Raw genomic sequence first — 23,757 nt, forward strand, 5'->3', positions numbered from 1 at the left:
CTGTGTACACGGTGTGTAGGGGTAGATAATTTGTCTCTTTAGTTCACGAGTCTCTCAATCAAGAAGAGTTGCTACTAAAGTGCTGCACCAGGAAGCCTAGAGTGCATATGGAACTGATGCATATCATGAGCTCATGGATGCCATGAGGGAACATTACTTTGAGAGTTCTGGGAGGGAGTATGGGAGAATGCTAATAATCATGGCCAGAGGGAAAACACTGCAGTAGATAAAACATGGCCACAAGTGATTTCCTCCCGTTAACTGCTGGAGTCTGTGTTCTCATCTTTTAAATCTGTGCTGGCCAAGTGACTAGGTTTGACCAACAGAATGTGGCAGAAGTGAGATTATGTGACTTTCTTCAGCCTCTTGGAATGCTTCCACCCATGGAAAGAAGCTGAGACTAGCGTTCTGAAAGATGAGAGGCCACATGGATGAGCAATCCAGCAGCCCTCAGTCTTCTGCCAACCAACTGCACATTCAGATGTAATCCCTGCTGACACCATAAGGAGCAGAGGTGGTGATCCCAGCTGAGCTTGTCTGAACTGCAAACCTCACAGAATCATTAGCAAATAAATCATTTTTTAATGCTGCTAAGTTTTTGAACTGTGGTTTGTTATATAGCAATCAACTGATATACTCACTGCTCCTGTCTACTAGCCCAAGTCTAAAGGAGATAATGCAATGGATTATCTACTGCTGTCCAGTGGCTACCATTTCCACTGTGATCACACTCCCACTCCTCCAAGAAGTAGGAATGTCAGCATCTGCTATGCTCCCTCATCCCTTTTAGACCAATCATACACAGATAAATTTTGGCATATGCATAAACAGAATCTGCAGAACTAGATGTAGTAATTTAAAATTCATTCACTGTTATTACCTTTACTAAATTGAAAAGTCTGCATTATTCCCCAACAGAAATAATTCTTGCTAATAATACTATCAGTGACTGACTTGTCAAATCTGAAGAATACTTTTCATTGTTTATTCTCTTACTTAAAAACCTCCCTAATATTTTCAGAATAAAATTAAGATTCCTTACTATGGTAGACTGACTTACTATGGTAGAGCCAACTCATTGAAAAAGACCCTGATGCTGGAAAAGATTGAAGGCAAAATGAGAAGAGGGTGGCAGAGGATGAGATGGTTAAACAGCACCACCCACTCAATGGACATGAGTTTGAGCAAACTCAGGGAGACAGGGAAGGACAGGGAAGCCTGGCGTGCTGCAGTCCATGGGGTCACAAAGAGTTACACATGACTGAGCAACTGAACAATAAAACTACAGTAGACAAGGTTTGCCATCAGTCTCCCCACTAGCCAAGCCCCCACATGCAGCCATTGATTTAACCCTCCTAGTAGATTTTTCTCCAGAGCTCAGTGTGTCTGCATTTGCAGTTCCTTTGGTCTAATGCCTCCTCCCCCTTTACACTGCCAATTCCTATTTAGGTATGTCAATATGTCTAAGAAGCATTTCCTGAGGACTCTCTCCTTTATATGCCCAAATAATTTTACAGTTTGTCATCCTTAAAAAAAAAAACGTGTACATCCCTTCAAGAGCTATGAGTTCCTGGTAAAGACATCTCTATTCTTCTATCTCTGTATGTAGCAGAGGTGCTAGAACATAGTAGATACTGTTGAATAAACCAGTGAATGAATTGTGTAGCCACAGTTTTAAAAGTCTGATATTTTCCAGTTAAACTTACTTTATTTATTATTATGATAGGCCAATTATATAGTACCACATATTAAAGAAACAAGACTACAAAAATCTAAGAAGACTGAAGTACTCTCTTACATATAAAACAGCAAAGATTAAAGAAACGCATTATATTTTAAAAACTATATTCTGTTCATAAATGTCTAGCCTGTTCTTGATATTTTACTCAGCAAAATAAATAACAACTTTATAGAACATCCATAGAATGTAAATAGGTATGGAAACTATATATACTGGAAATTTTAAAAGCAGGATTTTATAACACATGGTTGTGTATACTAGTTCAATTTTGATATATTTTATTGGTAACAAATCATGTTATTTTCTACTCATTACATTAGAATTAAGTGATATATGTCCATGATTAGGGTATAGAAGAAATTAGAAACCATATTAAAGAGCAGGGACATTACTTTGCCAACCAAGGTCCGTCTAGTCAAGGCTATGGTTTTTCCCGTGGTCATGTATGGATGTGAGAGTTGGACTGTGAAGAAAGCTGATCGCCGAAGAATTGATGCTTTTGAATTGTGGTGCTGGAGAAGACTCTTGAGAGTCCCTTGTACTGCAAGGAGATCCAACCAGTTCATTCTAAGGGAGATCAGTCCTGGGTATTCATTGGAAGGACTGATGCTAAAGCTGAAACTCCAATACTTTGGCCAACTCATGCGACGAGTTGACTCACTGGAAAAGACTCTGATGCTGGGAGCGATCGGGGGTAGGAGGAGACGGGGAAGACAGAGAATGAGGTGGCTGGATGGCATCACCGACTCGATGGACATGAGTTTGAGTGAACTCCAGGAGTTGGTGATGGACAGGGAGGCCTGGCGTGCTGTGGTTCATGGGGTCGCTAAGAGTCGGACACGACAGAGCGACCGAACTGAACTGAACTATCAAATACGACATAGAAATAAATCACTTTTATGTTGGAAGAGATCTCTGAAGTCATCCAACTAGATGTATTTACGTTACTGATGTACATTACGTTACTGATAAGGATACTGAGATCTGGAGCAATTAGGTCACCAAAGCTACCCATCTAGATGATACTGACACCAACATTAAAATCAAGGGTAACTGTTATTTTTTTAGGCTGGGCAGTTTTCAAGTTTTCAAAAAACTTGTAAAGGTCTCAGTATAAACTTCCAGTCCATTATCTTTAACCATTAAAAAGATTATAATTTTGCTATTTAAGCATTTTTTCCCTAAGAATAAACAGATTAACATGTCTGCATGTGATAAACTACGACCAAATTGGGTTTATTCCAGGAATGCAAAGTTAGTTCAACATTTAGAAACCATCAATGTAATCCACCTACATTAATAGAAAAAAATAATATGACAGTGTCAATAGGCACAGAAAAGGTATTTGACAAAAATCCAACATTCATTCAGGATACAAACTCTCAACAAACTGGGAATAAAAGAGAATTTCCTTATTGTGATAAAAGGCATCTGGGAAAAATCTAGAGCTAACATAAGATTTAATGGTGAAATACTGAATGCCTTTCCCTCAGGCCAAACACAGGCAGGCTGTCCACTCTCATCACTTCCACCCACCTCTGTACTAGAAGCCAAAGAAAAACACAAGAAAGTGAAATAAAAGGCATAAAAATTTGAAAAGAAGTGAAATTATTTATAGATGGCATGACTGTTTACACAGAAAATCCTAAGGAATGCACAGTAAAACTTCAAGATAGATAAGTAAATTAATTTAGTAAAATCACAGGGCACAAGGTCAACATACAAAAATCAACTGTATTTCTATGAGCAGCAAGCAGCAGAAAAATAAAATTTTTAAATGCCATTTATAATGTCATAAAAGGAATAAACTATTTAGAACAAATTTACCCCCAAATACATAAGACCTCAATGCTAAAAACCACAAAATACTGTGGAGAAATTTGAGAGAACTCAAATAAAGAGATTTATATCATCCTGAGAAACTCAGGATTGTTAGCATGTAAGATGTCCATTCTCTCCAAATTGATTTCTGGATTCAACAACATCAAAACTGAAATTGTAACAGGCACTTTGCAGAAATAATAAGCTGATTCTAAAATGTATATGGAAAAGCAAAGGATCTAGAATGTTCCTCAAACATTCTTGAAAAAGAAGAACAAATTAGAGAACTTACACCATTTAATTTCTGGAATTACTATAAAAGTTACAGTAATCAGGACAGTATAGTATTAGTGAAAGAGATAAACAGTAGAAGAGAGAGTCTAAAAATAAACTATAAATATATGGTCAATTGGTTTTTAACCAAGGTGGCAAGGTTCTTCAGTAGGGGAAAGAACAGACGTTTAAGAAGAAATGTTGCAGAACAACTGAGTGGACGGGCAGAAATGAACCATAATTCCTACCTCACACCATATACAAATATTAATTAAAAATGGATCACAGACCTAAAAGACCTAAAAATAATAACAAAAAAGCCCCTGGGGGAAAACACTGGAGAATATCTGTGCAACTTCGGGTTTGTAAGACCAAGATTTCTTAGACAAGATATAAAAAGAACTATTCACAAAGGGAAAAAATTTGCTTGCTTTTCTAAAGACACTATTGAGAAATGTAAAGGTGGGACTGTCTTGGTGGTCCAGTGGTTAAGATTCCATGCTTCCACTACAGGGAGCACAGCTGTGTTCCACCCCTGGTGGGGAACTAAGATCCTGCATGCCTCATAGCTCAGTAGAAAAGAAAGAAAGAAATGAAAAGACAAGCCACAGAGAAAGTATTTGCAATTCAACAAATATTTTAATCCAGAATACATAAAGAATTATAACAACTGGATTATAAACAAATAACCTGAGTTTTAAAATGAGCACAAAACTTGAACAGATATTCACAAAAGAAGATATACAAATGGACATTAAGCACACTAAAAAGTGCTCAACATTATCAGTTGTCACATAAATGCAAATTAAAATTGCAGTGAGACACTACTTCACATTCACTTAGAATGGCTAATACTAAAAAAACTGGCAATGTCAAATATTAGCGAGGATATAGAGCAACTGGAATTCTCATACACCACTGGTAGGAATGAAAAGTGGTACAACCACTTCGAAAAACAGTTTGGCAAATTCTTCTGCTGCTAAACACCTACCGTATAGCCGAGCAATCATATGTCTGGATATTTATCCAGAAGAAATGAAAATATATTCACACAAAAACATTTATAAGAATATTCACAGCAGCAAAGTGATACAGTCATATATATATATATATATATATATATATATATATATATGAATAAACAAAAGCAGTTCCTGTCTTTTGATGGGGAGCTCGTGGTTTATAATATAAATGGCATTATTTTGAGAGAGGGATAACTTAGGTATGGCATTGGGTTTTTTTTCTTTTTGCAGCTTGAGGCAGTTGTAAAATAACTTAATGTAGCTTTTTGCAACTGTGTATTCTATTGTATTTTTTTTCATTTGGTGAAATTTTAACTGTTAATGTTTTTGGCATTGAGCTTTGTACCATTTATTAAATAAAAATTTTTAAAAAAAGAGGGTAAAAAAAAGAATATTCACAGCAGCTTTATTCACAATAGCCAAATGTAAACAACCCAAATGGAGAAGAAAATGGCAACCCATTCCAGTATTCTTGCCTGGGAAATCCCATGGACAGAGGAGACTGGTGGGCTATACAGTACATGGGGGTCACAAAAGAGTCAGACACGATTTAGCAACTAAAAAACAACAACAAAACAACCCAAATGGTTAAACAACAGGAGAATGGTTAAAAAATTATGGTATATCCATACAACAAAGCACTAACCAGAAACAAAAAGTAATGAACTACGGATTTAAGCAACATGGATGAATCATCTCCAAGACACAAGCGTACATACCGAGTGATTACATTTACGGAAAGTACTAGAACAAGCAACAGTGTACTTAGATGTTAAAAGTCAGAACAGTGGTTATCTTGCAGTGGGGGGAAGGGAAGTGGCTGAGTGAAAAGGAGTATGACAAACCTTTCTAGGGTGGTGGAAATTTCTAACCATTGATTTGGGTGGTGGTTATAGAGGTGACATATTTGTCAAAACTTACCCAACAAAATACTGTGCATTTCCTACATGTGAATTATGTATCAATAAAAAGTCTGCTTAATTCCTTATATTAAATATCTGTTAATAAAGCAGAAGTGTTGCAAGGATTTAAACTGCCTCTTCTCCAGAGTATCCAAGAAGTGTTTCAACATATGAGAAACAGATATACAAGAAAAGCTAAAGTTTCTCCTGTACAGCTTTGAATCCAGTCCTTTGATTCCATTTTAAATGATTAAATTTTACATAGTTAAACTCCCCTTCAAGAGCCTAAAGATCATTCTCCATTTTCTGGTTTAAACAATTAAATCTTGGGAAGTCTCATTTTTTAAATGTCTATTCATTAATATTTTATTTTCACTCTACTTCTACTGTCCCCACCATCATTGCTGCAGATATACCAAGAAGTGAGTGACTAGGGAGGAGGGCATTAGAAAAATACTGCCATAGGAAAAAATGCTCCAATTATGAGTTGAATGAGTTCAATCATTTAATGGGCTTCAGACGGTAAAGAATCTGCCTGCAACGCAGGAGACCTGGGTTCGATACCTGGGTCAGGAAATTACCCTGGAGAAGGGAATGGCAACCCACTCCAGTATTCTTGCCTGGGAAATCTCATGGACAGAGGAGCATGGTGGGCTACAGTCCATGGGGTCGCAAAGAGTCGAACACGACTGAATGACTTTCACATTCACATTCAATATTTAACAGTACAATAAAAGATGCTTCACAACTCAAAAGAGAAAGAAAGTAGATCAGTGTCTGCTGAGGGCCAAGGGGGATGGGAGAGACAGGGAAGTAATGACTAAGGGCACCGGATTTCTATTTGAGTGGGTGAAAATGTTCTAAAACTGACCGTGGTGACAGTTGCATTTCTGTATGACTACATTAAAAACCACCAAGTTGCATATATGAAACAGATTAATTCTTTGATATGTAATATATTCCAATAGAGCTGACATTTTAAAAAGCTACTGAAAGCTTGATTGGGATTATATTGGAATTTACAGATCAACTTGGAGAATAAAATATATTTATTATATTGACTTTTTCCCAGTACATGAAAATTATGTAGTTGCGCCCTTATTTGGGTATTCTTTAGTTTCTCTCAACAACATTTGATAGTATTTTATAGAGAAATCTATATATAATTTATCAGATTTATTCCTGGATAACTGGTATTTCTGATGCTATATAACTAGTATCTTAAAAAAAGAGAGAACACAGAATTGTTCTAATGTGGGGTAAGAAGATAAATAGAGCATGATATATATACTAAATCATCAAAATTTTGAAATATAAAATCACTACATGTGGTCTAACAAATAATTTTTTCTTATGGTTGGCTTGAAGCTCAACATTCAGAAAACAAAGATCATGGCATCTGGTCCCATCACTTCATGGGAAATAGATGGAAAAACAGTGGAAACAGTGTCAGACTTTGTTTTTTTGGGCTCCAAAATCACTGCAGATGCTGATTGCAGCCATGAAATTAAAAGACGCTTGCTCCTTGGAAGGAAAGTTATGACCAACCTTGATAGTATATTAAAAAGCAGAGACATTACTTTGCCAACCAAGGTCCGTCTAGTCAAGGCAATGGTTTTTCCCGTGGTCATGTATGGATGTGAGAGTTGGACTGTGAAGAAGGCTGACTGCCGAAGAATCGATGCTTTTGAACTGTGGTGTTGGAGAAGACTCTTGAGAGTCCCTTATACTGCAAGGAGATCCAACCAGTCCATTCTAAAGGATATCAATCCTGGATGTTCATTGGAGGGACTGATGCTAAAGCTGAAGCTGCAATACTTTGGCCACCTCATGCGACGAGTTGACTCACTGGAAAAGACTCTGATGCTGGGAAAGGTTGGGGGTGGGAGGAGAAGGGGACGACGGAGAATGAGATGGCTGGATGGCATCACCGACTCTGTGGACATGAGTTTGAGTGTACTCCGGGAGTTGGTGATGGACAGGGAGGCCTGGCGTGCTGTGATTCATGGGGTCGCGGAGAGTCGGACACGACTGAGCGACTGAACTGAACTGAACTGAACTGATTTTAAAATTTATTTATAGAAGCCATATAAATATTAAAAAATTAAATTACATTTAGTTATATTTTATCAATCACATTAAAAAAAGAATAAAATTACATAAACCTATATAATGTTATAAATCAATGCTACCTCAATAAAAATAAATTAAATTTAAAAATAAATCTGAAAATATTCTGGAAAATTCCATGACAGGCAGACACCCCATATTTATCAATATAAATTCTGATTTATATTGTTATGTTTCTTAGCTTATACTGAAAATAGCCGCTTTAATTTTAGTATCTATATTTACCCAATATATGTATTTCTTAGCAAAATGCTTTCATGACAAGGAAATTTTATTTTACAGCAGTTAAATTTACACTTAAAGTGTTTAAAGCTGTCCATCATATTGGTGCTGTAGAGTGTTTATTATCCTTTAAATTTAAATTAGTTGAAATATTATTACCTAACTACATTAGTTAGTAGATGGTAAAAGCAGATGGTGGGCTTTTCTTTCATAAAATAAATACCTGTTTTCTAATAAAATGAAATACATAAAAATTGCATTTAGGCTTCAAGTTAACCTTGTTTGAGTTATTTAATGTTTCTGGATCTCAGTCTTTCATCTACAAAAGGAGGTTAGATGAAAACATCTCCATAGTCCCAACTAGCTTTAAAATTCTGTTAATTCTATAATAAGGAAACAGCAAAATACCATATGGTCTTACCATTGTTTAAGGATGTTAAGTAATGTATGAAAACCAGATGATTTAGTAATTATTAGTTTACACAAAGGATTCTGTATTTTCACCCCAGAATTGGCAAGTTCTCTAAATATAATTTACACTAAACTTTTAAAAAATATACCTGATACTTATTGAAAGTACAAATGTATGATGTTTCTGAATCATGATCTAATCTCTACTAACATTCACAGCTATCTCACACTGATATTAAAATTAAAAAGCATAGTGTATATGAAAGCGTTTTAGAAAAAAGGCTGTTTATAACTGTAAGATATTTTAGACATTTTGGAAAGTATCCAAATAAACAATATGTTCATAAATGGAGTTACTTTTCCTTGTCTGAGTGATGTGAGAGACAGGACTTTATCTCAAAGAGACTATCAGAAATTATGCAACCTAGAAATTACTTATCTATAATGAAAATTTACTGATAAAAATGATTTGATATGAAAATGTTACCTGATCAATGATAGAATTTAGCTTGGTAAGTAACAGAAATCCTCGGCCATGGACAAGGTATTGTCCGAGGGTTGCCATGTGGGTTTCCTCCTCTTCTTCCTCCCTGGCCTCCACTCTTTGGACCACCGCATTGCAAAGCCGGTTGACATCGGTCAGAAACTCACGCGCCAATGAGTTACTGTCAGTGCTCATGACCGAGCTATAAAATAAATATTACAGAAAATATTAGAAAAAAATGTTGCATAAAACTATTATTATGTGTTTTTGTTGCTATTTGTTTTTAATTGAAGACTGACTTTAAATTATTGGGCATTGGTACCGAACCTTATAATCTTTTCAGACATAGTTCTGATCTAGTCTGGTACTCCTTAAATATTCCTGCATGGCAGAAATTAGTCCTGGGTGTGAAATGACTGAGCAAGCATGGGCAAGTTAAAGTGCTGGGAAAGAAAACACTGGTGGGTGGTGGCGGTTAAAGTAAATGCTGACTCCCTCTCTAAAATGGCCTCACTAGAGAATAAAAATAAACCCACTACTTATAAAACACTTTTGTTGTACATATTTTGAAAGACAAATGGAACTTTAAAAATATAAACTGTTTTCACTTGACAGAACCCAAAGATGCTGACATCATTCTGTAGGTTTTGAGGCTGTGCAAGTTTTTTAATCTTACCAGAGGAGATTGGTAGAAAGTAAATAACCAGGAAACACGGAAAATTCACCAGATGTAGTGCTGACAATGCACATAACTCAACTGAAGGGCTGACACTGTGAACAGCTATGACCAAGTTCATTCAAGGGTACGTAAGAATAACTAACTCTTCCACAAATGCAGCCCACTGACTGTATAAGACATCATCAGTTGCAAGGCACACAGCAACTTTAGAAATCTTTAAAAACGTGAAAAACAAAAAAACTGTGGTAATAATTAGGGCTTGTCTTCTAGGAATTAAGATAACAGAAATTAACATGAATTTTTAGACAATTAATGAGGAAATAACTTCAATCCCACTTCCTAAAAGCATAAGACACCATGTCAGTAAAAAGTATTATATGCAGAAAAATTTTTCCATATTTAAAAATGCATATAAAATACATACACAGTTACATATGTAGGGTATCATGTATAAATGATCTATTACCTGATTGTTTTATTTGGATAGTTTGGAAATCTTCACATGAACTCTTTCTCTGTTTGATAGCTGTATGCTTACTGTTTTTAATACATTCCACTGCATGTGTATTTTACATATAGGACACGACTGAGCGACTGAACGGAACTGAACTGAACTGAACATGTGTTTCATTAATATATGTACTATAACAATGTAGCAAATTTGTCATTGTTGAATATTTAGGTTGTTTCTAGCTTCTTACTATCATAAACAAACGGCAATAAACACTTTATAATACCTGCACATTTATCCTATTATTTCCTTGAAGTAGAAATTGCTGTTATATATTTCTGTTAGGTTTATTCCAGGTGTCTTATAGTTTTCATCATTATTCTGAATGGGATTTTATTTTCTATTATACATTCTAAGTAGGATACAAAACTGGTATATGGGGGGCCTATAGGAAGTAGATTTATTTTGAGATATCTAAACCTTACTCATACATCCAAACTTCCGACTGAACTCTCTTATTGATCTTATTGGAATTTCCAGATCTAAAACCCTGTCAACTACAAATAACAAAAAATATAAACTTTTCCATCCAATATTCACACACTTTTCACTCTTCTAGCTGTATTAGTTATTAACAGCACTAGTAGAAAAACACTGGCAGGATTGATGGGGGCAATTCTGCTTGGCACAGTAAGAAATACTTACTTTTTCCCACACATCTAATAAGAATGCTGAATTTAACTGAATGTTTTCAGCCATTCTGAATGCCAACTGAAAAGATGATTGCATGGTATTTTTTAAAGATTTTTTTGGAACATTTCAAATGCCCAGAAAAAAGATTCTATAATGTGAGGTTATAGCAAATACTCAGACCTCAGATCTAGCAAGGATTAACATTAAACTATGTTCAGTTCAGTTCTTGTGCATGGGGGGATGGGTGTGTGCATGTCTATGTGTGTAGATAAATCAAACCTTATAGTCCAGGAAAGCTGCACTCCACCCATACCTCTTCCACCTCCTTCAGTTCAGTTCAGTCGCTCAGTCATGACCGACTCTTTGCGACCCCATGAATCACAGCTGTTTTATCATTTCCATATATATTTTTATAATTTTGATACATCATAGTCATAAAATATTCAGTATCATTTTAATTGTTTTTAAAATGTATGCATCTTTTTATAACTTTGCTTTTCCCTCTCAACATTACGTTCATTCCTTTAAACCATTGTGCAATGTGCCATAGTATGAATAAACCATAATTTACATGTCTAGAAAGTTTAGGTATTTTCACTTTGGGTTTTAATTAACGTCATATAACTATTAGTTTCAAAGTCTTAGATTGAATCAAGTATTTTGGCTGTTAATATACATTACATTAAATACTCACCAATCTTTCAACACTTCTGTAACATTTAGGGTCTTTATAATTTGAGTTCATGAACTGGACGAAACAAAAGCTACACCTACCAAAAAAAAAAACAGGATAAAACAAAACAAAACAGGATAACCATTAATGGCGATAGCTAAACACAAATAATTTTAAAAATTAAAATTTTGACATAAAAACCAGAGGCTAGTCTTCATATTTGATGTATGAAACAGTCAACAATGTTTTTAATCTCAGTTCAGTTCAGTTCAGTTCAGTCGCTCAGTCGTGTCCGACTCTCCGCGACCCCATGAATCACAGCACGCCAGGCCTCCCTGTCCATCACCAACTCCCGGAGTACACTCAAACTCATGTCCACAGAGTCGGTGATGCCATCCAGCCATCTCATTCTCCGTCGTCCCCTTCTCCTCCCGCCCCCAACCTTTCCCAGCATCAGAGTCTTTTCCAGTGAGTCAACTCGTCTCATGAGGTGGCCAAAGTATTGGAGTTTCAGCTTTAGCATCAGTCCCTCCAATGAACATCCAGGATTACACTAAAAAATGCCTGTAGCTTTAAGAATGGGATCTTGAGAGATGAAGTCTTGGAACATATTTGATCTGTACAAGACAACCTGATCATAGCTCCCTATACCTCCACTCCCAACTCCCAACTTACAACCTCCAATAAACCACTATAAAGGAGGAAGAACTGGGTACCATCTGTCTTCTTAATAATGAAATCTAGAAGGCAGTAGAATACCATCTATATACTATGACAGTCAAGTTATTACTTTCCTGTAAAAGATATTTGAGGATACATGAGAACTCAGAAAATACTACAGCCAACAAACGAATAAATCACAACCAAGTTTCCTACCCTTTCTGAATTTTTAAAAAATTAATCTCCTATGTATAACACAGTGAAGGCTATTTCTAGAATACCAAAGGATAAATTCCTACTTCTGGGGTAGCAAGATGCTTCTCTGTAGTCTTCTCCTTTGCTGTAACTTTTACCAGGCAGAGGTATGAGAAATGATTTCTTATTATAGTTATAAGGCAAACAGTAAGGTTTATTTTGAGCCACAAACTTTTAAAATCAAAATGACCTCTAATTGCTTAAAATGCTCAAATCTAGAGCACTATCTTGAATTCTGTTCAGCTTGACAGACAGTTCTTGTACTACACACTATTCTAGGCCCTTGAGAATAAAGTAGGCAGGATATAGGACAGAACTGCCCTGAGACTACACAGGACTTTGTGTGAATTAGGGAAAAAACACTTTCCCTAGGATGGTGCAGCCCATGGCACACAGCTATCAAAGCACAGGCTGGATCTCAGTCTTACTTGCCCACTCCACTGGCCGACCACCAAAGCATCAACTGCTCCACCAAACAAAACAGTCCTGGAGTGCATTCTCAAAACACCTTCCATGCCTGCTCCTATTGCATCATCCTTTATTTTTAACTCTAAAATTACAGACAGGAAATCACCTATCGAACGATGAGTGTAAGGAGGCACTGTATGAACTGCTCTGACTACTGGCACCCTCTGGCTTGGATTACTACAAGATGGAGCCATTTATCTCAGATGCTAAAACGATTGCAGCTAACTCAGGTTGGCTACTAGAAGTGAAAGTTGCCAGAAAACTGGATCCATCTGTTTCCCTCACTGAGAGATATTTCCAGGCCAAGCTGAAGGACTTTTCCAATGCTCTTAGAAAGCCAGTGACATGTCTTCTTTATCTCCATATTGTACATGGTCCAGCTTGGGTATCCATGGAGTTATACTCCATCCAAAATCATAATCCCACCTGCCACAACAATGAGCTGTGTCTTCCTGCACTCTGCCATCACTCATTATTCACAGCTGTGTTCTGACTTTAAAATAAATCACTCTATATTATGCTAAGTGTCCATAAAGTATGGAAATACAGTTTTTTAATAAACTGAAAAGGTGCCTTTTAGAACATTACATGTTTTTGCCCCTGTGTAGCTACTTATCTGTATGACTGTCTTACCTCCTAGGTAACAAGTTCCTTAAGGCCAGGGACCCTGTCTTGTTACTTTTTGTACTTTAGAGAAAAAATGCCAAATTTCAAATTCATCATCACTACAATTTTCAACATACAACTATTGTTATAATGTCATAACAATATTACTAGAATTTTTATACTCGTGAAATTTTGCCATAAATGAAATGCATCCTAGCAAAATGCCTATAATCATATAAATGACCTTTTCAGAAAAACAATAGGTTTCACTTTCTCTAATTGAGCGACTGCTGCTGCTAAGTCACTTCAGTCATGTCTGACTCTGTGTGACCCCATAGATAGAAGCTCACCAGGGTCCCCCATCCCTGGGATTCTCCAGGCAAGAACACTGGAGTGGGTTGCCATTTCCTTCTCCAATGTGTCAAAGTGAAAAGTGAAAGTAAACTCGCTCAGTCATGTCCGACCCTTAGCCACCCCACGGACTGCAGCCCACCAGGCTCCTCCATCCATGGGATTTTCAATTCAGTGACTAGCAAAGTGTAAAATATAAAATAACCAAAACAAACAAAAAACTGACAATATATCAGTTATACCCTCTGGTTTTATGTCATTAGAAATGACATAAGTGTCATCATCAGTATGCCATTTAATTAAGCAAACATTTATTGAACAGTTACTATACACCAGCTATTATTTTTGACACAAAAAGAAAATCCCTATGCTCATGGATTCCAGTGGGGTAGAGACAGAAAAACTAAATGTAATGCCAGCATAAAACAGAATAAGGATACAGAATGACAGGAAGGCTACTTCAGATAGGGTTGGCAGGGAATGTCTAAAGAGGACATTCTGAGTAAAACCCTGAATGAAGTAACAAAGCAGCCCATGTGAGTTTCTGGGGAAAAAGTACTCCAGGGCATTGAGATTAGTGTACATTTGACGCACCAGATACTGAGCATAAGAGAAAAAAAGAAGTTAGATATGACTATGAAAGTGTGAAGAGTCACTCACTCCTACTTTTCAGGGACTGGAGTAAGATGCAGAAAGAAACAGGAGTGTCCCTCTGGAACTGTCTCTCCCGAACAGTGGAAGTCTCCTTCCCGTCCACCCTCCTTTCCTTGCCTAACCTTCAAAAATTTTTTTTAAAAAAGAGAGACTATCAAGTTTTTTTTAAGGCTGTGCAAGGAATAGCCCAGATCATTTATAGGTAAGACTGGTTGGGAGAGAAAGTATAATAAAGTTTACCCTTAGCTCTGTCAAGTCTGACAGGTCTCAAGAAGCAAGTAAACGGTATCAGGCAGGCAGTTGGATACACCAAGCTGGGTTCAGGTGGGAAGCTGGAACAGGTGAATCAGTTTGGGAGTTATCAGCATGCAGATGCATTTTAATGAGATAATATGGATGAAGTAACCCAGAGCACGGAGAAGGCAATGGCAAGCCACTCCAGTACTCTTGCCTAGAAAATCCCATGGCTGGAGGAGCCTGGTAGGCTGCAGTCCGTGGGGTCGCTATGGGTCGGACACGACTGAGCGACTTAACTTTCCCTTTTCACTTTCACACATTGGAGAAGGAAATGGCAACCCACTCCAGTGTTCTTGCCCACGGGGGAGCCTAGTGGGCTTCTGTCTATGGGATCACACAGAGTCGGACACGACTGAAGTGACTTAGCAGCAGCAGCAGCAACCCAGAGCAATGCCATCTGAAAGAAGTTTCTGCAATGATGGGACTGTGGCTAGTGGCTAGAGTACTCAACAGGGGGGACCCACAGAATGAGTGCAAGTGGAGCAGAGAACAGGTTCTAGGACTGAGCCCTGGGGTTTACATCACTGAGTTAGGGAGACGAAGAGGTTCCAGCATAGGAGACCAGGAAGGAACAGCATGTGAGGCAGAAAAAAATTAGGAGCATGGTCCTTCCCAGAAACCAAGTGAGGAAAACCTGAAACAGGAAGGAGTGATCAACTGTGTCAAATATTGCTGAGAGGTTGAGTAAGATGGAAATGGGGAACCGACCACTGGATTAAGGAACATGGAAGTTACTGACAACCCTGTCAAACAGTATCTCAGTAGAGTGGCAAAGAATGGCGAGGAAATGAAGGCAAGGTGTTTAGAAAACCCTTTAGAGAAGTTCTGTCAAAAAGGGCAGCAAGGAAATAGGTGGCAGCTTGAAGGGGATTCTGGATAGGGGAATCATTTAGTTTTTTAAGAAAAAAAGATACTATGGCATGTTTGTAAGCTATCATAGCATATTCATGTAGCATGTTTCTCCAACAGAAAAAGGAAAACATGAAAAACTACAATGAGGCGATAATACCAGCAACAATGAGGAGGCAAAATAAAGAGGATCCAATGTGCAAGCAGAAGGAACAGTGCAATTCAATCAATGGAGTGAGAAGCATGACAGAGTTCATGAGTACAGACGCAGGGAGACTCGTGTACCTGGCAGTGGGAAGACCAAGATTTGGAGGCTTCTATTTTCTCAGTGAAATAAACCACAGGTAATCCAGCTGAGAGTGACGAGTGGGAGGTGTTAAACTGATGAGTGGAACAGTGTCAAAAACAGCAGCCTCTAAGAGATTTCCCACACAGCTGCAGTAACTAAAATCAAGTTCCGCTGTTCAATAACTACCTATACTACAGTCCAGCTCTCCACGTGTCCCCCAGAACAGAATGACGGAACAGATGATGCTCAATACCTCATGGGATTCGATGTATATTATAGCTGCAGCATTCTCTTGATCTGTACATGTACATCCCCATCAAAAGCAGAAACTGGGTCATCTGCATGAATTAGTTTTAGAGGCTCTCCTTAAACTTTCCTGTCCATCTATTTGTTTTGTAAACATTTGCAAATCTTTTGAAATGATCTTTAAGAAGCTTTTGTGGAGATAACTTCAAACTCACTAAAGTCTATGGAATCTACATTATTTTTTATAATTTTGGAAGTTTATTCCTCACAATCTTGTAAAAGTTTTCAAATTTACTGTAATAACTCAAAGATTACCAGTTGAGCAATGACATTAACAAATTATCCCAGAATCTGAACCTGAGGTGTGAATTCATTTAGAACAACCAGAGGTTCTGGTACAATCTCCTCCTCAATCTTGGGCTTACATTTATTCCTATTATTCTTCTTACTTCTACCCTTATTAATCTGTGTACAGATCATTCTTCATGTTAGAGACAATGGAAAGAAAACAGAAATTGAGAAGTTTCATTTATTCTCTGTCTCTGATTATAGGGTCGGTTTGTTTAAAAGAAGAATCCATTGTTTGCTTGTTATTTTCATCTTCTATATGTAAAATGTAAAGGTCAGTTTTGACATTTTAAAAATCTTAGCTCATTATTCTCAGAGGGTTGTGTTCCTCTTTTATATATAAATAATTTTGTTTTTGTTATTTGTTTCATATCCTTCCTTCCTTGTCCTGCACGTCATTTTAAAATCTGAGTTCATTTGGCCACTTTGCCTCTACTTTTTCTTCACATATTATTTCCAACTGTTCAATAAAGACTGTCTATGGACATCTTACAACCACTTTTCCTTCTAGAAACTACATATGGCACCTTACCAATCTTTTCTCTGATATTTAGGAACTCTGTATCTCCAATTCTCTATATTCCAGGTTTGCTTCAAGTCTTCCTTCTGTTTATTATTTATTCACTTACCTATCACTTACTAAACACCCGCTTTGTGCCAGGCACTAAGAGTACAAAGTGGGAAAGCAGTCCCAGTCTCTGCCCACCCCCAGGAAGATCACATTATGTGTCAAAGGCAAACCAATACACAGGGCACTGTGTACTGATAAGAAGTATTGAAGCCAATCTGAGTGGTCATGGAAGCCTCATGAACGAGATAAATTTAAAAAGAGTTGAACAGGTAAAGGGAGAAAAGGAGAGAACAAAGGCATTCCATACAGGAAGAGAGACACAAGTCAAGTCCCCAGAAGAATTACAGTAAGTTTGGTATCAAAAGGCAAAACGAGAAGCAGGAAAACAAGGATGGAGAGAATAGTGATCAAGGATAAAGAAAAGGATTTCCTGGGGTGCTGGCTGAAAACTGTGAATTTCTGATGTGATCAAATTTCTCAAATGTTTCAGATTCTCCAGGATTCAGCTGCTTGGATCTCATAATACAAAAAACAGATTGTATCACTGATCTTGAAATGAGGGTTCTGGTGAGTGGAGGCAGCAGAAGCATAAGAGGAAAGAATCAGGGGTGCAGGTGAAAGAAAAACTCATATGGTCAAAAATGGGGTACAGGCTGGGTAGAGAAACAAAAACGGCCAGGCACATGTTGACACACAAAGAGGAAATTCAGGTACTCAATCTCTATGAGAGAGACTAACAGAGAACGTAGCAAGGAAGATATGGGACTTTGTAGATTTCTGACTCAAACAGCTCCAGATGATGACAACATCCAGAGTGTGACTCTGCATGTCAGTGCTGGAGGGGAAGAGAAAGGTCACTGTAGTTGAGTAATCATGAAGTTAGTTTTCTGGACAACAGATCATTGTTAGCTCTTCCCATTATGTTCACTAACTAAGCCCTCACAGAGAGTCAAAATTAGGCTCACAGTATCAGCTCCTTGATTATTTCCTTTACCTTCTGGAAATGCAATGGTTAATAAAATAAGCTTTGCTTTTACTGAGTGAGACCTCCCATAGACATTTTAGGAAAGCTGACTTTGATATTTTAGCTCTGATCTGGTTCTGGTTCTGCCACAACCTATTATCCAAAAGATCACGGAATTATGCTATCAGCCTCAGTACAATGTATTTTCAAACATTTACCGTCGTGAAATATGGTAGGGCTACTACACCTGCCCCTATACCAAGTCATTACTATATATTCTTAACTTTTAGGCATTTTAAAATATATTATCAATTCTATGCTTTAATCAGTGCTACCAATGATACTACATTTACCACAGAAGGTAAAATCTAAACAATATGGTGAGAAGTACTCGAGTGGTCACTAAGTTTCCTCCTCAAGAACTATCGAATAATGAGTGGTCTTGGTGATAAGGAGGACAGAGTCTATTGTTCTACAGTTCACTTTTTCACTAATTCATTAATTCAACCAATATTTATTACTTAATAGATATTTCAATACATATGTACTAGTCTGATTATTCACTCTGTTTTTGCTAGTTTCTGAATCTGTTCTGAACAGTCAAATTGTTAGTATTATAACATTCATTGGGTTGCAAAGAGTTGGACGCGACTGAACTGAACTGATAACAATGGTGAAAACAAAGGCGGGAGATTTGGAATCAAGCAATTACTGTCCAGTAATTGACAGAGCTCTATGTGTGAAGTTTGGCTTCCTCCCCATAAAAAGTCCATCCCATGGAGTTGCTATGTGGATCTTCAGAGATTATATGACATCAGTAAACATTCTGGTAAATGTTTTAGGCATTTCAATTTTAAATGCTTCTGTTCGGTCCATACCATTTCTGTCCTTTATTGAGCCAATCTTTGCATGAAATGTTCCCTTGGTATCTCTAATTTTCTTGAAGAGATCTCTGGTCTTTCCCATTCTATTATTTTCCTCTATTTCTTTGCACTGATCACTGAGGAAGGCTTTCTTATCTCTCCCTGCTATTCTTTGGAACTCTGCATTCAAATGGGTATATCTTTCCTTTTCTCCTTTGCTTTTCACTTCTCTTCTTTTCACAGTTATTTGTAAGCCCTCCTCAGACAGCCATTTTGCTTTTTTGCATTTCTTTTTCTTGGGGGTGGTCTTGATCCCTGTCTCCTATACAATGTCATGAACCTCTGTCCATAGTTCATCAGGCACTCTATCAGATCTAGTCCCTTAAATCTATTTGGCACTTCCACTGTATAATCGTAAGGGATTTGATTTAGATCATACCTGAATGGTCTAGTGGTTTCCCCCACTTTCTTCAATTTAAGTCTGAATTTGGAAATAAGGAGTTCATGATCTGAGCCACAGTCTTGTTTTTGCTGACTGAATAGAGCTTCTCCATCTTTGGCCGCAAAGAATATAATCAATCTGATTTCGGTGTTGACCATCTGGTGATGTCCATGTGTAGAGTCTTCTCTTGTGTTGTTGGAAGAGGGTGTTTGCTATGACCAGTGCATTCTCTTGGCAAAAGGACAGAAATGGTATGGACTTAACAGAAGCAGAAGATATTAAGAAGAGGTGGCAAGAATACACAGAAGAACTATACAAAAAAGATCTTCATGAACCCAGATAACCATGATGGTCTGATCACTCACCTAGAGCCAGACATCCTGGAACAAACAAAGCTAGTGGAGGTGATGGAATTCCAGTTGAGCTATTTCAAATCCTAAAAGATGATGCTGTGAAAGTGCCACACTCAATATGCCAGCAAATTTGGAAAACTCAGCAGTGGCCACAGGACTGGAAAAGGTCAGTTTTCATTCCAATCCCAAAGAAAGGCAATGCCAAAGAATGCTCACACAATGGCACTCATCTCACACGCTAGTAAAGTAATACTCAAAATTCTCCAAGCTAGGCTTCAGCAGTACATGAACCGTGAACTTCCAGATGTTTAAGCTGGTTTTAGAAAAGGCAGAGGAACCAGAGATCAAACTGTCAACATCTGCTGGATCATCAAAAAAACAAGAGAGTTCCAGAAAAACACCTACTTCTGCTTTATTGGCTATGCCAAAGCTTTTGACTGTGTGGATCACCATAAACTGTGGAAAATTCTGAAAGAGATGGGAATACCAGACCACCTGACCTGCCTCTTGAGAAATCTGTATACAGGTTAGGAAGCAACAGTTAGAACTGGACATGGAACAACAGACTGGTTCCAAACAGGAAAAGGAGTATGTCAAGACTGTATATTGTCACCCTCCTTATTAACTTATATGCAGAGTACATCATGAGAAACACCGGGCTGGATGAAGCACAAGCTGGAATCAAGATTGCTGGGAGAAATAGCAATAACCTCAGATATGCAGATGATACCACCCTTATGGCAGAAAGTGAAGAGGAACTAAAGAGCCTCTTGATGAAAGTGAATGAGGAGTGGAAAAGTTGGCTTAAAGCTCAACATTCAGAAAACTAAGATCATGGCATCTGGTCCCATCACGTCATGGCAAATAGATGGGGAAACAGTGGAAACAGTGTCAGACTTTATTTTTTGGGGCTCCAAAATCACTGCAGATGCTGATTGCAGCCATGAAATTAAAAGACGCTTACTCTTTGGAAGGAAAGTTATGACCAGCCTAGATAGCATATTAAAAAGCCGAGACATTACTTTGCCAACCAAGGTCCGTCTAGTCAAGGCTATGGTTTTTCCAGTAGTCATGTACAGACGTAAGAGTTGGACTCTAAAGAAAGCTGAGCACCAAAAAATAGATGCTTTTGAACTGTGGTGTTGGAGAAGACTCTTGAGAGTCCCTTGGACTACAAGAAGATCCAATTAGTCCATCCTAAAGGAAACCAGTTCTGAATATTCATTGGAAAGACTAATGTTGAAGCTGAAACTCCAATATTTTGGCCCCTTGATGCAAAGAGCTGACTCATTTGTAAAGACCCTGATGCTGGGAAAGATTGAGGGCAGGAGGAGAAGGGGGCGACAGAGGATGAGATGGTTGGATGGCATCACCAACTCAATGGACATGAGTTGGAGTAAACTCCAGGAGTTGGTGATAGACAGGGAGGTCTGGTGTGCTGCAGTTCATGGGGTCGCAAAGAGTCGGACACGACTGAGCGACTGAACTGAACTGATTTTAAATGCTTGACACTAGCTTAACATGTTCCAACAGAGAGTGCCATCTAGAGGAAGAAAAGATCACTACACCCTTTCCTCAGACCAGTCTGCAGTAAATATTAAGGTCTGCTTATGATGATGGAGTTTCCAAGGAAACACTGAAAATAAAAGCAGAAGGTATCTGCATTTTTTGCCTTTTCCTTGTCTTGTGACTTCTACAGTAAACAAGAAGAAAAAGGAAAACAAACAAGAAAAAATGTTATAATGAAGTTTATTCTTATGGCCTGATTAAAAAGCATACTTTTTCTCATCTAAACAGCACCATCTGAAGGACTCAATTCTTAATTTTTCATTGAACACCAAAATTTCTGGTAAATTGTCTTTTAAAATAATATTGGATTGGCCCAAAGGTTCATTTGGCTTTTTTGCATGATGTTATGGAAAAACGCAAATGAACTTTTTGGCCAACCCAGTATTACATACTTACCTAAATCTGCTAGTTACAATAGTATTAGAGAAATTATCGTCACAAAGAATATTTTTCAGAAATGTATTAGGTACCAAAAAATAGAAGACTGCTAAAAGCCACAGGGTTATTGTGAGACTTACACAAATAATACACAAAATAATCAGTACTCAGTGAATTCTTACTGAATCAGAATCTGTTGCAATCTGAAGCAGCTTTCATGAAAATAAGGGTTGTTCACACAAACTCTTTACTATGCTAAATCCCATCTCTTCACAGAGTTTAGTATATACTGATCATAGACTGATTTATGACTTTTCCAAAGATCTTACATATTCTTTGCAACGTATCACTAAAGATCAAAAACACTTGAGGAAAAAATGATAACACTATTTTTATCATTTCGTGCATTTACACAATGGCAGAAACTTTCCACTTACTTCATACTCTCCAACCCCACATTTTATAGGTGACAATAACTGAGGCCAACATTTCAAGGTCCCATGACAATTGTCTTGGGAGTTATATTTTTGGAGCTAATTAACTGGAACTAAAATAATGACATTTAGAAGACATAGCTTTTCTTCTGTCGGGTCAATTAAAAATCAGACAATGAGCAAGTTTCCTTAACACTGTCTCTAAACGTTGCCCGGAATCTTTACTCAAAGTTCACTAGTCTGCAATCTGTACGCCTGCCAACAAGATTCAAAAATCTCTCCCTACACACTTTTGTAACCACAGCACAGAGCCAAACATACAAGGGATTTGGATGGGGGAAGGGAGAAGATACTAGGAAATGATCTTGCTCCGATAATAGAATTCTCTTTAAAGAATAAGACACATCGGTTGAGTTAAATTATACAACACCTAAGAAGCAAATATCTGCTAATCTAGGCTTTACCTTGTAAATGTTTGGTCATACTAGATATATTAAATAATAGCTATCAGGATGATTCCCAACTACAGACTTAAGACAGAAAATTTATGATGATATTATTTATATACCAAATTTTTTTCTTCTTACAAGCAGCTTACTTGCTTTTATTCTAATTGAAGTATAGTTGATTTACAATAATATTACATTAGTTTCAGGTGTACAGCATAGTGATTTAATATTTTTATAGATTATCTTCCATTTAAAGTTACTACAAGCTAATGGCTATATTTTCCTGTGTTGTACAATATACCCTTGTTGCTTATCCATTTATTACATATATTTATTAATATAAGCATCTTTACAACCTATGTTATAGTGGAAAATAAATATTCTCTTGAGAAAATTGAAGTAAAATTTGATAGTCATTGAATATGAAAAAGTAAAATATATTTCATGGGCTTATTTTTATAAAATCCTTGGAATTTAAAATGAGAATTAAAGGGTGTGACACTTCAACAAAGTTCTAAATTAAATAACTGAATTGGAGATCCATAAAAACTACCTTAGTGATAATATAAACCTTTTTTGCAAGATAAATCACAATCCCATAATTACTGATAATTCACCATACTTGAGGATAATGTTCAACTTCCATTTAATGATTAACTTCGAAAGAAATTATGACAGTTGTTTCAGATTAAAGATGTTGTTTAGAGCTCAGGCACTTCCTGACAAATATTGAAGTTGATTTTCTGAATTCTCCATGAAAGAATATCCGGTTCACAGTCAGCCATCACACATGCTTATGAAGTTTAGACTGGTCTCCAGCTCCTTGGATACTAATGTGGTATTCATGGGGAAAAAAATGTCATTAAGGCTTTGAACTCTGGACCCTAAGGAGTCTGAGTAACTACCCAAGTCCCCCTGGGGAACTGAACTGACAGTTCCAATTTGGATGGCTAACAACACATTTGTCATGCCCCCCACCCAGTACCCTGTCAAGCAAGGGGAGAAGGTGTTCCCACACATCCAAGTCATTTGGGGTGGCTCTGATGATCAAGAAAAGGGCTCCAAAAGTAGGGCAGTGCATGAGAGGCAAACCCTAGGACCAGTTAAGCTTGATGACGTTAACACCAGCACTTCCCCAAACCTTCTTCCCAGGATTCTCTCACAATGCCACTTTCAGGGACACTGTAGTTTAAACAACCTGGAGAACAG

At 37.4% G+C, this 23,757-nt stretch overlaps 1 protein-coding gene across 1 annotated transcript in view; it reads right to left on the reverse strand.

Moving 5' to 3' along the window:
* Positions 1-23,757, reverse strand: part of LYST (lysosomal trafficking regulator) — a 179,699-nt gene that overhangs the window by 140,890 nt on the left and 15,052 nt on the right. Inside the window, exons 2-3 of the mRNA XM_055425763.2 lie at positions 11,524-11,599; positions 9,010-9,208 (exon numbers count right to left, since the gene is read on the reverse strand). Coding sequence (XP_055281738.2) covers positions 9,010-9,201 — 192 coding nt within the window. The 5' untranslated portion in view covers positions 9,202-9,208; positions 11,524-11,599. The remainder of the gene's footprint in view (positions 1-9,009; positions 9,209-11,523; positions 11,600-23,757) is intronic.

This window comes from Moschus berezovskii, chromosome 12 (genome assembly GCF_049115385.1).
Source record: "Moschus berezovskii isolate FMDL1 chromosome 12, NW_MosBer_1.0, whole genome shotgun sequence".
In the NCBI taxonomy this organism is placed as follows: Eukaryota; Metazoa; Chordata; class Mammalia; order Artiodactyla; family Moschidae; genus Moschus; species Moschus berezovskii.